The 13,707-nt window shown below is 41.3% G+C and overlaps 1 protein-coding gene across 2 annotated transcripts in view; it reads left to right on the forward strand.

The window, feature by feature from the left end:
- The first annotated feature begins 9,533 nt into the window (after positions 1 to 9,533).
- SMAP1 (small ArfGAP 1) overlaps positions 9,534 to 13,707 on the forward strand; it is a 91,945-nt gene continuing 87,771 nt past the window's right edge. Inside the window, exon 1 of one of the 2 annotated variants that reach the window (XM_038130473.1) lies at positions 9,534 to 9,933. In XM_038130473.1, the coding sequence (XP_037986401.1) occupies positions 9,816 to 9,933 (118 nt within the window). In that variant the 5' untranslated portion in view covers positions 9,534 to 9,815. The remainder of the gene's footprint in view (positions 9,934 to 13,707) is intronic. The other variant, XM_038130474.1, reaches the window with a different exon arrangement.

Below are 13,707 nucleotides of genomic sequence, written 5' to 3' on the forward strand. Positions count from 1 at the left end.
AAGGAGACCAGTACATTAAGTTAATCGTACATTAATGGGGAAACTAAGCCGTTGGAGGTAGAATGACTTGATCAAAACCAGATCTGGGTCTACCTGTATTGAATTAGACCTATTTTATCCAGAAAATATGCTGTCTCTGACTACAGCCACCAGACACATGACAGGAAAGTATAAGAAAACCCACTTACATGTGTTGACAAATCTACCTGGTTGGATTATTGTGAGGTGCAGAAGGGAGGCTGATGCAATTGGTGAGTTAAATCTTCAGTAAAAAAAAAAAAAGGCACAGGAAATTATTATTGTTTCCTTTCACATGATACAAGTAGCTTACGGAAATGTGTGCTAGAAAAGAAAATATGAAAAAGCTCAGAATTGTAGTTTTAATTACACTGTCAATGTCATGCAACTCACCCTGAAATTAGAGCCACCTAAACAGCTTAATCTGTCATGTCTCTGAAGGCTGCAACTCAAAAGGACATGAAGTCTTGTCTTTAACTGTTGAAATGCAAAATAAGCAAGTCACCAAAAATATAAGGAACTTGTATAATACTGACGTAGATAAATTTCAGTACCGGAGTGACACCCAGGGAAATTTGCTGCTTGGTTATCTGAGGCTCAGGTAGTGAAATTCAGCTAAAACCAGAGGAAGCTGTGAATTGCTTGTTTTGACTGTCAGGAATTCAGAATCATCAGGGACACAGAAAAACCATACTTACTGCTAGTCTTGAGAGATTTCAAGGAAAACAGCCCCAAACTAGACATGAAATTAAATGTTTATTAACATCCAAGTGTAATCAAACTAAAAGCCACCTCCCATGGAAATAGCAGAGGAAGACACCTGTCCAACAATACCTTTCCATCAGATGCAATTTAAGCAAATATTTGGTTTGCATTTTTCCATTGGTTAAAATTCATACTATCATCATAGTCTCCCCTGAGTGAGTTGAAGGAGTTCAGCTGTCTATTTCAGCATTCTGATTAGGAATTCTATGGAATAGTATGTCAAAAGGATGATATTTTACCAGAATTTAAGAACTTTTGTAGTTTACTAAGATCTTAGGTTTGTTAGAACTATAAATTTAAATTAATTGACATTACTTAAAATATGCTACAATTTTATTTTAATCTTAATTGTTGTTAGTTCACTTATTAAGGGCCTCCTGCTAAGGCTAACAACTTTTACTGCCTAGTAAAGACAATACCAAAAGTCTTATCTGGCATTAAGAAGCTGTCATGGACATGAATGCTCTATGCGTGGATATTAAAGACAATTCCTAACAGACTATGATAGTAAGAATACACAGAGATAATGGCTGAGCTTGGGTGTGTCACTTCAGCTGAAGATTCAGAGATGATCTCAGTCATCAGAGTTGTAAGGACAACATTACTTATTACAAATAGTGCTTTAGAGAGCAAATAATTATCTTCTGCCTAGCCCTAGACTGTTATTAAGTGTGCAGTGTTACAACATTTAAACAGAGCTCTGAGTCTAAATTACCCTGACACACAAAGTGTTCATGTTATGTAGAATACCTTTTTTCAATACTCTGCATGTTCCAGGCCATTCCTGCAACTGATCTGATTAATAAAGACTCCTTGTGCATAACATCCAAGAAATGAGCCAGGTGTAGCAATGTACTAAAGCTATGGGCATGAAGCACCAGTTGCTACCACACAGCATAGCTTTTTCTTGCCTTTCCTGCAACAGGAAAGGTACACCTCACTCTGTATCACAGGCTCTGTTCTGCACTTGCTGAGGAAAAGAAATGGTCAGCTCTGCTGCTCCACACACTTACACCTGCCTTCAAAGAGGCAGGTACTGAAATTTAATTTTTTTAAAAAGCAGTGCTTGCTTGTTAAATGATCCTCTTCAGCAGTCTCAAAATTACATATATGATATACATTATTTATTTTTTTAGTCTTGAACATCTCTTCTGTCTATTTTATTCATAATTTTATAGTACTCTCTTACAAGCTCCATATTTTTAGGAGACAAATACCACCCCTAAAGACTTGCAGTGCATGCTGGAACTATGCATGGGAGTAAAGCCTGAAAATAGACCATCTTTCTGCACTTCAAAGGCCATAGAATGATCTGGCAGACAAGTGACATTAAAGAACACAAAATTAAGATGCAGTAGCAAGAAAAGAGTTGTGGAAAGTAGATCTTGATATTGCTTTAATACAAGTGTACATTTTGTAGATCATTTTTAGAAATGAGGCATAGTACTTGGAGTCTCTAACAGTCTTTTTTATTACTACAAACTTCTTTAAATCTGCCCTGTGATTTTTACAAGACCAATCTTTTACCTTTTCTCTCTGTGACTTCTGTGCCAATTACCTTACTAGACTTTTTGTTCAATAACCTTCTCCTTTGACTTCCTAAATAAAAAGATCATTTCATAGTCAGTAAATTAAACACATGGTTTCAATGTGTGTCTCAGAACAGTACACTTCAAGAAAAAGAAATATGTTTTCAAGATAAAACATCAGAATGAAATAAACACAGAAACAATGTGCCTTTGGGGAGTAAAAAAACACTCCAGGGCTGATTATATTTGCCAGAACACTGAACAAGGACTCATCAGATTGATTAAGTCTGTCATAACAACGAATCACGAAGCTATAAAAGACAAAATTCAATATTCTTTCTAAAGATAGAAGCCTATTTTTAAACTATCAAAATAGTACTGCATTTAGAAAATCCCTGTTGCTTTTCTGTACAAGTATTTTGAGCAGCACTTCGGTATCAAAGATGCTGTAGTAATAAAAGCACAGACACTGCAATGGTAATTTTTCTTTTTTACATGATGTGTGTATGTGTGGGTCTGTGTCAGTAAAGACAAACATGGTGGGAAGGAAAGGGAAAGGGAAAGAGAAAAAGGGGAAGGGGCAAAGGACCAGATGGATTTTGTACAGAGAGAAAAACTGCTCCTGAAAAGCAATGGAGTTATGAGGGACTTTCCACAAAATATTTCCTATTCTGTGAAAACTTGATCTGACCTGGAGAGAATTCCAAAGTCAGCCTAAAGGCAGGAATAAAAAGTTGAAGCAAAGTAGTCAGATGGGGGAAGTCCCAGTCAGATGCCTTTCCAGAGATTTCCTGTTCTCCTGCACATGCTGTGCAGGGCCATGCAACTCTTTGAGAGCTGCAAATTCTTGGAGTCAGAGCTCATATTCTCCTGACATCATACTTCCTGTGCAGTATAACGGCAAGTTTTGTACAAAACCCAAGGAAAACATCACATCAACCATCACGGGCTTCATGCTTCTAGAGGCAGAAACACAGGAGATTTTTTTATCTGCCAGATGTAGCCACTGCCCTGGGAACACATCCAAATATGTTTTTCCTCAAGTGATAGATCACAGAGGGACTGAAGGAAGAGCTTATTTTTTTTCTTTTGTACAGCAAATCACTTTTCTCATTTCTTGAGTATCCAGAAGCTGAGGAAAAACGTTTTCCTGCAGATATAAGCTCAGCTTGTGAGTGCTGTGGACATTCTTTCCTTGATAAAAGACTCACTGATCACTAAAAATATCAGCTTTTGAAGTAGAAATTATTCTCCTTAAGCATCTCTGGACTGCAGAGACACTCAGAAGCCAGTATGATTTGTTATAACTTTACCCCCTCAGTCTCCCCAAGAGAAATGTGAAATTATGTGAAATTACATCAAAGGAGAAAAAGTATTTAAAATGTTTGTCCTCAACTTTTCCACTTTTCTGAGGATGATTCTAAGACAAAAATAGGTAGAATTTTCAGGGAATTTGCTGCAGACCTCCAAACAGTTAAGATATAGCACACAAATATTAATTACTCCTTATCATAAAGGGCAGTGACAAGATAAACACAAATTCTTTCACACTAGTATTTAAAGAGTACTGCAGAAAAGAGAAGAAAAAGCATAATGCTATAGAGTAAAAAAATCATCTCAAATGCTATATATATCTAGATTCTATTTTGTCTGCAACAGTCTGAAGCTTGCAATTCATCAGTTAGTCCTTAACCCACACTCTCTGCAAGTTCCTGACTTCATTGGAGGGAAAAATGGACCACATGAATCACAGTTCCTACTGTTGAAGAGCTAAAATTAAGATTTGTGAAGATCAAAAACTGTCCTAGCTTTAGTGTCTATCTAGTCATTTACCCATTAACAAAACATTTATAAGCTTCAAAGACTACCTTTTGCACAGTAGGACATGAAACAGTAATAACAATGGAGTTCAGCTCCTCCTCTTTGTATTTCCTTTTCATATTTTTCCCTAGAATTTCAAATTTATGATTTTGCAACTGATTTTACATCTGATCATTGCTCTTCATCTTATTAGATAATCATGACTGCTGATACCTAAGGCTGGTATTCTCCTCAAAGCACAACTGAGCCAAATGCATGACTCACAAAGTTCCATCTAACATTCTCTCTGTTCAGAAAACCCAGGCTAAAAATGAGATGAATTGAAATGAAAAGATTCCGACCGAAATATACAAACAGCCTTAAAAAACTGAAAATACACCATGAGCTTGGAAAGTGCAAAGCATTTAATTTTAAAGATCACTTCTATGCTTCCACTGGAACCATATGGAGTTCCACTGCATTTCCTTATATTCTACACCTACACTATCCTGCATTATAATTCACATGAAAATATAGTGGCCTAATACATGCACTAGTTCAAAACACAAGAGAGCACATTAGCTCTACAGTATGGGGTTTTTTCCCTGAGTTTACACAATTATGACTGACAGCAAAGGTCATTGAAATGTATTTAGTCATCCTTCTATTTAATTTGCAGTTTCCCCTCAGGCACTAATTTATTTACAATTAAAATTCAGATTTACTAATAACTCTCAAGAAAACAAGACTGTTGGTGAAGCATTAGAATTTTTGTCTTAATTTTCAGAATTGCAGTCACATCAGAAGCTTTCTATTTCAGTGTATCTCAAATGCTTAGCAGCTATAGAAATTAGACTGCCTTTTCTGGGATGTTATAATGTCAATAATTCATCTAATACCAGGTCTCTGAATAGAAGTAAAGGAAGAACCAAGAAACTGGAGGAAAGATTTACTGCCTCTAATATCTAATCTCTCCAGTCAAATTGCTGTAGAGAAACTAGAATTCATTGAAAATGCAGCCTCACCTATAAATCTTGATCCTTTAATAGCTTTTAACCATCTTAGGAGTGAAACTATCCCTGTTTGGTTCATTGGCCAGGCAGTAAGGGCTCAAACTGTAAGAACATGACTCATGCCACTCCTGGGGCAAGCCCACAATGCTTATCAACCAGAGTTCCCATTGCAGTGACCCTCCAAGGCTGTCAAACACATCATACTCACTTTGGGGATGATGAGATATGATCTTGTTACTTCTGTGTGCACAGTATATTCAACTACAGTTTCGAAAGTCCTGTCCCCAACAACTTTTGCATTGTATAAGGATTCTTTTTATTGCATCGATATATACTGTCCTATATAGCTTAGGTTTTGTAAGGCATAAATTAATGTATTATGTTCAAATTTACAGTAGCTTGTACATTAAAAAGGTTTATCAAGGCAGATTTAAAACTGGGCTTTGAAAACTAAACTTTCTGATGGGTTTTTTGTTAAAAAAATACCGAATCCTTTAATACTATTGAATTTGTTTTCAGGGCTGTATTTTTCTTTTTAAACAAAGAATAAAAATATGTGGCAACTCTTGGTATAGCTGCAGAGTCTCTGATACAGATGTTATTTCATGTAATGTGATGTTACTATGGCTTTCTCCATTTTTGTTTTTTCTGATTGAAAATACCAGTGCTAGAGCTGGGCAGGAATTGTCCTACACAAAGTAAGTTGCTGAAAAAAAATCTCATTAATTAAAACAAAGCTGAGAATTTTTTTTTTAATATCTTTTACCACTCAGGTAGGAGACAGTCACCCTCTCTACCCTTTATTCTCAATTAGGAGACACAAACAATCAAGGAAGTCATTCCCTTCCTTCTGACACAGGCGCTTCCAGATGGTAATTCTGCTTACCCCAGTCAGAAACCTGTCTGAGAACATGGCAAACCACCTTCACAAATGTGTTTCTCTCCACTGGCCATCAAGGGTAGACAAGGTGACAGGCTCACAGCTCAGTCTTCTTAAGTTTGTGATAGAAATTTCATCTGAAGCACTTGCTGAAATACAGTGGTTACAGTCAGCTTCTCAGGGTCTGCCATTCTCTGCCAGCCAATGACCACAGGTAGCACATTATCTGACCCCATGGGCTGCCCAGACACTGCAGCATGGGCAGCTGACTTGGAAGAGCCAAGTTTCAGAAACATTACTGAAATCTCCATTTTCCAGGAAGTTACATGTATATGTATATGTATATGTATATGTATATGTATATGTATATGTATATGTATATGTATATGTATATGTATATGTATATGTAATGTGTGTGGGTGGGTGGGTGGGTATGCATGTATGTATATACATACATGTATACATGTATATACATACATGTATACATGTATATATACAACTTTTTCTTACCTCAACAACTCTAACTGGAACCCCATTTATTTCTGGACTTTATTTGAAGAGGAGGCAGTAGAGAAACACAGCTATTTTAACAACTGCTTTCAATCCAGTTAATAACTCTGCACCTGATATATTCTTTCCCATTAAGTCAAATTTATGCTAATACTGTCCTGATTAGCAAACACTATTTAAAGCTGGCTTATGGGATGATTTCTGAATAAGGTAGGTGTCTAGATTTGGTGAATTTCAGCTTCAGATTATGAAGTTCACAAACTGTCTATAGGTATCTCTGCAAAACAGTGGGACAGCCTGCAGGATGACAAGTAGTGACAATTAGGGAGAGCTTTCCTCATGCTGGGTAAATTTGCTTTTACTAAACACAACACAGTCTCTAGTATTGAAAACCACAGAACCCCAATGTTAAAGTTACTTTATGGAAAATTCAGTTAGCCTCATGAAACTCACTCAATCCTGAAGATAAAGGTCTTGAAACACAAGGCATGTACTTTAAACAGTTCCAAAACTGGATTGCATAGGCTGTGCACTACAGGGCTTAATGAGAGGTGAAGCACAGGGCACCGAGCTGACAGGCTCAGCATGACAACTGTGTGTCTTCTTTTGAAGGAGCAACATCTCTGGCCTCTCTGCACGACATGTCATGGCATGATGTGGGCAGACCTGAACTCATTCTATAAATCATACTGTATCCTGAAAAACATCTTTTCTTCCTTTTTTCCTCCCTCTGAGAAATGCTTTTGGTAATAATTTCACATCTACAACATTCTGCTACTCTTTGGGATCTAGAAAAAGCGGCAAAGGCACAGAAGGGATACATTTTTGCTCTCCTTCAATTCATTTGTGCTCTGAGGGAAACACCTAATGATGTATTTACAGCATGCTGTTTTCAAAGCACTATCTATTAAAATATTAATAACCTATTCATCTCACCCCATGGTGTAGCAGGTGATTTCATATTTCGACTACATTACAGAAGCAGAAGTACTTAGAAGGATAATTTTCAGAGCTGAACACAAGAAGCACATCATCAAGCTCAACAGTCAGAAGATGATATCCCACATCAATCAAGATACAACATCTAGTTTTAAGGCACTAAGGGCAAAAGCACATACTAAACAAGACAGTCTGCAGAGTTGTGTAGGTTTTTTCAAGCACAGCAACTGGATCAATAGTCACTTTACATGGGAAGCATCACTGTATTTGTTTTAGAATCAGAGAAACTTCTGCACATGAAACCAATTGCTTAAAGCTATTTGATACCTTCTGGCAATATGGCATAGAGTTTCAGACTATGTGTAACCTACAGGTCAAGACTATAGCAATAGTCTTGCTATTTTCTCCTAAAATGGCAATGCTGCTGCTTATCTAGCACATGAGAAGCAAGTTCATGTCCTTTTCTTTCTCTACCCACGGCTCTTGCCTTTCTGACAAGCACCCTGGTTCTCAGAGTCCCGGGAAAACAGCAAGGAGTAGAATCTCCCTTTCCAGCTGAAGCTGGTTTTCTCTGAGGAAAAAAAAACAAACAGTAAAAAAGGGAGTAAGCAGCCCACTTAGGGCTAGAAAACAGTTATATGCCTGTAGACAAAGTATTCAGCTAGAAGAAGTCAGTCTTGCTTAATGTCATGTTTAATGTGCTTCAATAATTGAGTCTCTAGGCAAGGGCTGATGGCAAATATCAGGATACAGTAACATTTGTGTTACACACCTTCTGCTGCAGCAAGTCTTTGTCTTTTGGCACTGTAAGGCAGCTGGAGCTCAACTTTGTTGTGCCATTGTATATTTCTGGTTTTAACCCCTAATGCCTGCTCTGAGTAGGATGCTAAACCCTCTATTAGAATCATGTATTTATACCATAGCCTCACTTTGGAACCTCATATCCAGGAACTCACTGGCCAGGAGACCCCCAGTCCAGTGTTCAGGCAGACCTTAACTCTCTATTTAAGGAAGATCTAAACATTTTCCCATGTTAGGTGCTAGTTTAACTACTAATTAACTTAATGTGTAGTATTTTATTTTTTTTTTTTTTCTGTTGCAACTCTTCCACACTTAGAGGATATTTAATTCACTGTTGTCTCTGAGAAAAAGAAAGATACAGAGAATGATTCAGTAATTTAGTGGCTGAGAGGAAAAAGACCTGAATTTCCATCTGCCTCACATAAGCATTTTATAGGCTATATATAGGCTTCAGCTCTTTCCAGAAGGGTTGGATTAGAGGCAAAAAAATGCAGCAAGCTAGAAGTGATCCGACAAAAAGGATGCTACTGGTGAACATACTCTGTAAGAGAGTACTCAGCAGCAGCAAAGGGACCTGATACAAAATGGAGGAAGGGGACAACAGAGACATGGTATTTTGACGGGAAAAGTGTAGAGGTGCAGTCTTGGTCCCAGAAAATCAGCCCGGGCTGTGCTTTTCTGGGGGTACTTTGGATCCATCTTTGACTTCCCCAGAGCATCTCACCACCTACACAAGAATGGAAAGCACCGGTTTCCTCATTGTGAGGTCTCTGCCGCCTGTAAAGCTTTATTTCAGACAGAAACAGGTGCACCTGTAGGAAGTTTAGAGGGCGAGTTCCGTCTACGGCAGTGTCCATTCAACCAAAAGGCTGTAAGAGCTTTTTTTTTTTCTCCCCCAGCAGTGGCCTGGAGAAAGAGACAACTGTCCCAAGGGCACAGGGTGCCCCAGTCTCATGGACGCTGCAGATCCCCTGGCTGTGTTTTGGGGCACTTGCCCCGGTGGGTCGGTAAATACAAGGAGAGGGGTGTCCACTCCCCCGGTGTTCACACAGCGCCGAGGAGCGGCCTCCGGGCCGCCCGCACCGCTCCCCTCACGGGCGGGGCGGGGCGGGGCGGGGCGGGGCGGCGCGCGCACAGGTGCGGCGGCTCGCGCCGGGCCCCGCCCTTGCCCCGGGCACCACCTGGGGGGCGGGGTCACGCGCCGGCGGATGGATACATCACCTGCCGTGCCCAGCTGACCCCTTATGCCCGGGCACCGCTCCGTGCCCTTCTCAAGCCAGGACGGGGTTTTTTGCTCTCTGGGAAGCGCCGCGCAGGGGCGACATCGCGGCGCGGCCTTAGGGACTCGGCGGACTATTTGTCACCCTCGCAGTAAGGGACTGTCGTGGCCAGGGTGGGCGTGCGCGCGCCATCCCGGTAGCGGGCGGGGAGGGAGGCGGAGGCGTCCGCGTCCGCAAGTAGTTCCGGTTGAGGAAGTCGGCGCTCGCGGCCGCCGGTTCCCGTGGCCGCGCCAGGGCAGGAGCGTTCCCGGCCCCGCTCCAGCCCCGCTCCAGCCCCGCCATGGCCACCCGCTCCTGCCGGGAGAAGGCGCAGAAGCAGAACGAGCAGCACCAGGCCATCCTGGCCAAGCTGCTGCGGGAGGAGGACAACAAGTATTGCGCCGACTGCGAGGCCAAAGGTACGCGGGGCGGGGGGCGCGGGGCCCGGCCCGGGCGCGGCTCGGCCCCAGCGGGTCCCGGCTCGGGGCGGCCGCGGGGCCCGGCTCGGGGCCGCGCCACGTCCGCAGAGGCGGCGGGACCGGCGGGCGGCTCCTCCCGACAGCGGGCCCGGGGGCGGCAGCAGCGGGGTCGGGCTCGGGGGCAGCGGCGGGGCGGGCAGACAGACAGACAGCCTGACCTTTCCGTGTGAGCCGCGCTCCGCTCTTCCATGGGCTGGGCTGCAGCCGCCTCGTCCTCTAGCGAGGAGCCCCCAGCCCGGCTGGGCTTTATGCAATGACTGGCCCAGCCCTTTCCTGAAGTTTCACGGCCGCGTCCGCTTCCTGCGCTGCCAGGTATCGATCCGGAGCGGGCTGTGGCCTTCGGGAAGGGACTGGCCGATGCCAGGGGTAGATGCCAGATGAGTTGAATGTCGGGTGTCCAAAACAATATACCTAGCCTTGCTGACTCAGTCATAATGCCAGGCTCTGTGAATCTGGATGTCTGGGTCTGGTTAAATGTGTCACAGATGTGGCTTTGGCGATGAATGGAATTTTAAAGATTATATCACTGGCAAATCTTACAGTGCTTTAATTTTTTTTTCCCGCATAAAAATAGATATGTATTTGCGTTTGTATGTACCTTGGATTCTGTGGCTTTCAAATGGAAAATTGTAGCACATCCCTCTTTCATCTAGAGTCAATTTATTATGATCTTATTCTAGGTAAGGTGGCTGCACAGTAAGTTATTAAGTCTAATGCTTCCTGAATAACAATTGGGAGGTCACAGTATATGATTAATGCCAGAGCTGCCTTGTTCAGTCGTTCTCCACATAAAGTGGAGGTGAAGTGTGATTGAGCTTCGTTTGAGCAACCAGAAATGGCGCTGTCTTTGTAAATTGTCTTCCCATCTGTGTGTGCTACTGGTTTTCACTGTGCATGCAAGTCATGCTCTGCACAATCAGAGAGAAGACTGTATTGTCCTGATATAAACTCTTAGAAGTACATGATATGGATTACACCAAAGATAATGGGTCTTTATATGTTGTAAATTACTCTGCCTAACCATTTCCTAACAGTGCTCCTCTTACCCCCTGACAGCTGGTTACCATGTAAATGACTATTCGTAACCAGTGACTTTCTGGAAAAAGTACATTTGTGTGTTTTATGTGTTATTGGCACTTTGTATTTCCATGCTGAATGCTGCTTGGTGTTGCTTGCTGATGGAATTCCACATGTAAGTTGTTCTGTAGCATCGGCCTGAGGGCTCTGTTGCTCAAGATCAGAGTCCAGAATTCTCAGATTGCTTGTCCTGTCTTCTGAGTTTTCTCTCTCTAACTCTCGCTTAGTTAAAATGTTTGCCCGTCTCTGTAACCTTCAGTGCTCGGTATCTTTTGCCCTTTCAGTTCAGCAGTGCTGACACTTTCAGCTTCCTTTTCCTTATATTTGTGTTAATAAGTGGTTTTATTCACTGTTCTTTTCTTTGGTGCCTTCTTTCATAAGCTCAAGCTTTGGTGTATCTTGAATTTGTTGTTTTTTTTCCTGTTCAGATTCTGGAGGACCTACCAATATCTTGACCAGACTGTCTTCTGCTAGTGCATATTCATTCAGTTTTCAAATTTCTAGTAAGCTATTTTACTTAGGTACCTACTAAATCTGATGGCACTTTTGAAAGCTTCTTGCTTTTCTCTTTTATTGAACTTGTCTTTTGCTGTCTCTCTGTATGCCAGAAGCAAGGCTTGCTTTCACCTTGTCTCCAGGAAAGCTGGCCTGGAAATACTGGGTGATGCAATGTGAGGGACTTGTGGTTTGGCAGTTCCTTTTTTATTTATTCTATTCTTCTCTTCAAGTTTAATTTGCATTTGCTTCATCCTGTTGTAGCAATTTTTATTTTAAATCTTGTGTCCTATTAGCTTTGTAGTGCTCTCTGACTTTGCCTGTACTGTGTATGTTTGGGGTTTTTTAATAGTTGGAAGGAAGAGTGTGGAATGATACACTTGCTTTAGTTGCAGCTCTTCTGAAGGCCCTTGACTGAGATGTGGTCATGTATACACAGTTTGTGGAGATTTCTTACTTGAAGTTTAGGAAGCTTCCTTCTAGGAAGGAGGATTGTGTGAACAATGTTGAGATGCTTCCACTGTACCCTGAAGTCTGGATTTCCTTATACCTCCAGAAGACATCTCAGAAAAAAAGGAAACATTATCAGTTGTTAAGTTGAAAATCAAGCTTATCATGAGCATGCAATGCCACTGTTGAACTCTTGCTTAAAGGCTGCAGCCAGCTGTTTTTTCCTAATGTATTTCATGTTTAATCCATGGTGTATGAGTGACCATGACTTGCTGCTGTCTGGCAAAGCTGTAGTTTTGTTAGTCCTGGAATGCAGAGCTCTCTGTGGCAGCAGCTATTAACATGGCTCTGTTAGCTGACCAGAGCCTGCCAGCTGTCTGGCATTCCCCAGCCTGTGAGGTCTCCTTCACCTCTTGTAACACTAACAGCATCCCTTTCATCTCTAGTTGTGTTTGTTATTGGTCTGGAGTTCCCTATGGTCAGTTCCACTGGAGAACCTCTTCATCCTGGATTGTGCAGAAATTAACATGAAGCCATTTGTCATTAACATGACAAAACGTTAAGGAACTCTCTTGTGTCAGTCCTAGTTCAGCATGTATTTACTTTTCTTAGTGTAATATATTCTTTTTTTCTTTGCAATGTTGTCCACTTTATTTTCTGTTTTTTATTTGCTTTCCTCTCTTGTGTGAGCTTTGCTCCTTTGTCTGTCCTTCTCTTTTCTGTTGCTCAGCAGGAGCCTCCAAGTTCTGTGTTTTATTTCTTTTTCTGTTCACCTAATTGTGAGGTAACATCTTCATGATCACCTCCAGTTGTTTTAACTGAGTTGCAGCTGTCTTGGATCTGATTCTGTCAGTACTTAAAAACATTGTTTTGGTATGGTCTTTCAGATAGCTGTCAGTTCAGTGTGGGCACTTAACTGAAACTAATTCCTTTCTCTCACCCTAGATATTATAGTATCTCTTAAACCTGAAGTATTGTATTTAACCTGGGCTTCTTTTCAGATAGTCGCGTCCAAAGGTTGTGGAAATCTTGCAGATTATTCTTGTGTATCTAACTGCTATTCTTTTGGGTTCTGGGAATTCTTAAGTAGCTAGACATAATTTAAAATCTTACAAATATCCTTTTGACCCTAAAAAATGTGTATGTGGTCCTTGTTAGCGTATTTGCCACTCATTACTTTCATTGCATCTACTGTAATGCTACTGTTCAACTCTCCCTTCGTATCAATAAGGCTTTTCTGCTGGCTTTAAATTCTTGCATCAAAAAGGTGGTACAGGCTCTCACTACCGTCCTGTCACTCCTGAGTTACTGAGTTAGCTTTTGTTGCCCACGTTTAGGACTGCCATATGCATTGCCTGCAAAGAAGTTTGAAGTAGGCCCCTTTCCAGTATCTATTGCATGCTTGCTCTGTGTTAGAATTAGAAAAAGCTGTTTCTTGGTCATCCTCAAAATAATATTTCTGTCTTTAGCAGTGGTCTTATATCAAGAACAACCCTATCCTTTGATTTGTGTTCTGCTTCTTCAAGTGTAAGGTATGCAGATACATTGGGTGGCTTTGTAAGGTGAAGAATACAGCTGAGGACACATCTGCCAGAGTAGCATTAAGTAATAATTAGGATTGCTCACCGTGGCAACAGTTTCTGGAAGTGATATTTATTCTGTACTTGACTTTTGCCTGTTCAAATAGCTGCT

This window comes from Motacilla alba, chromosome 3, assembly GCF_015832195.1.
Source record: "Motacilla alba alba isolate MOTALB_02 chromosome 3, Motacilla_alba_V1.0_pri, whole genome shotgun sequence".
Classification (NCBI taxonomy): Eukaryota; Metazoa; Chordata; class Aves; order Passeriformes; family Motacillidae; genus Motacilla; species Motacilla alba.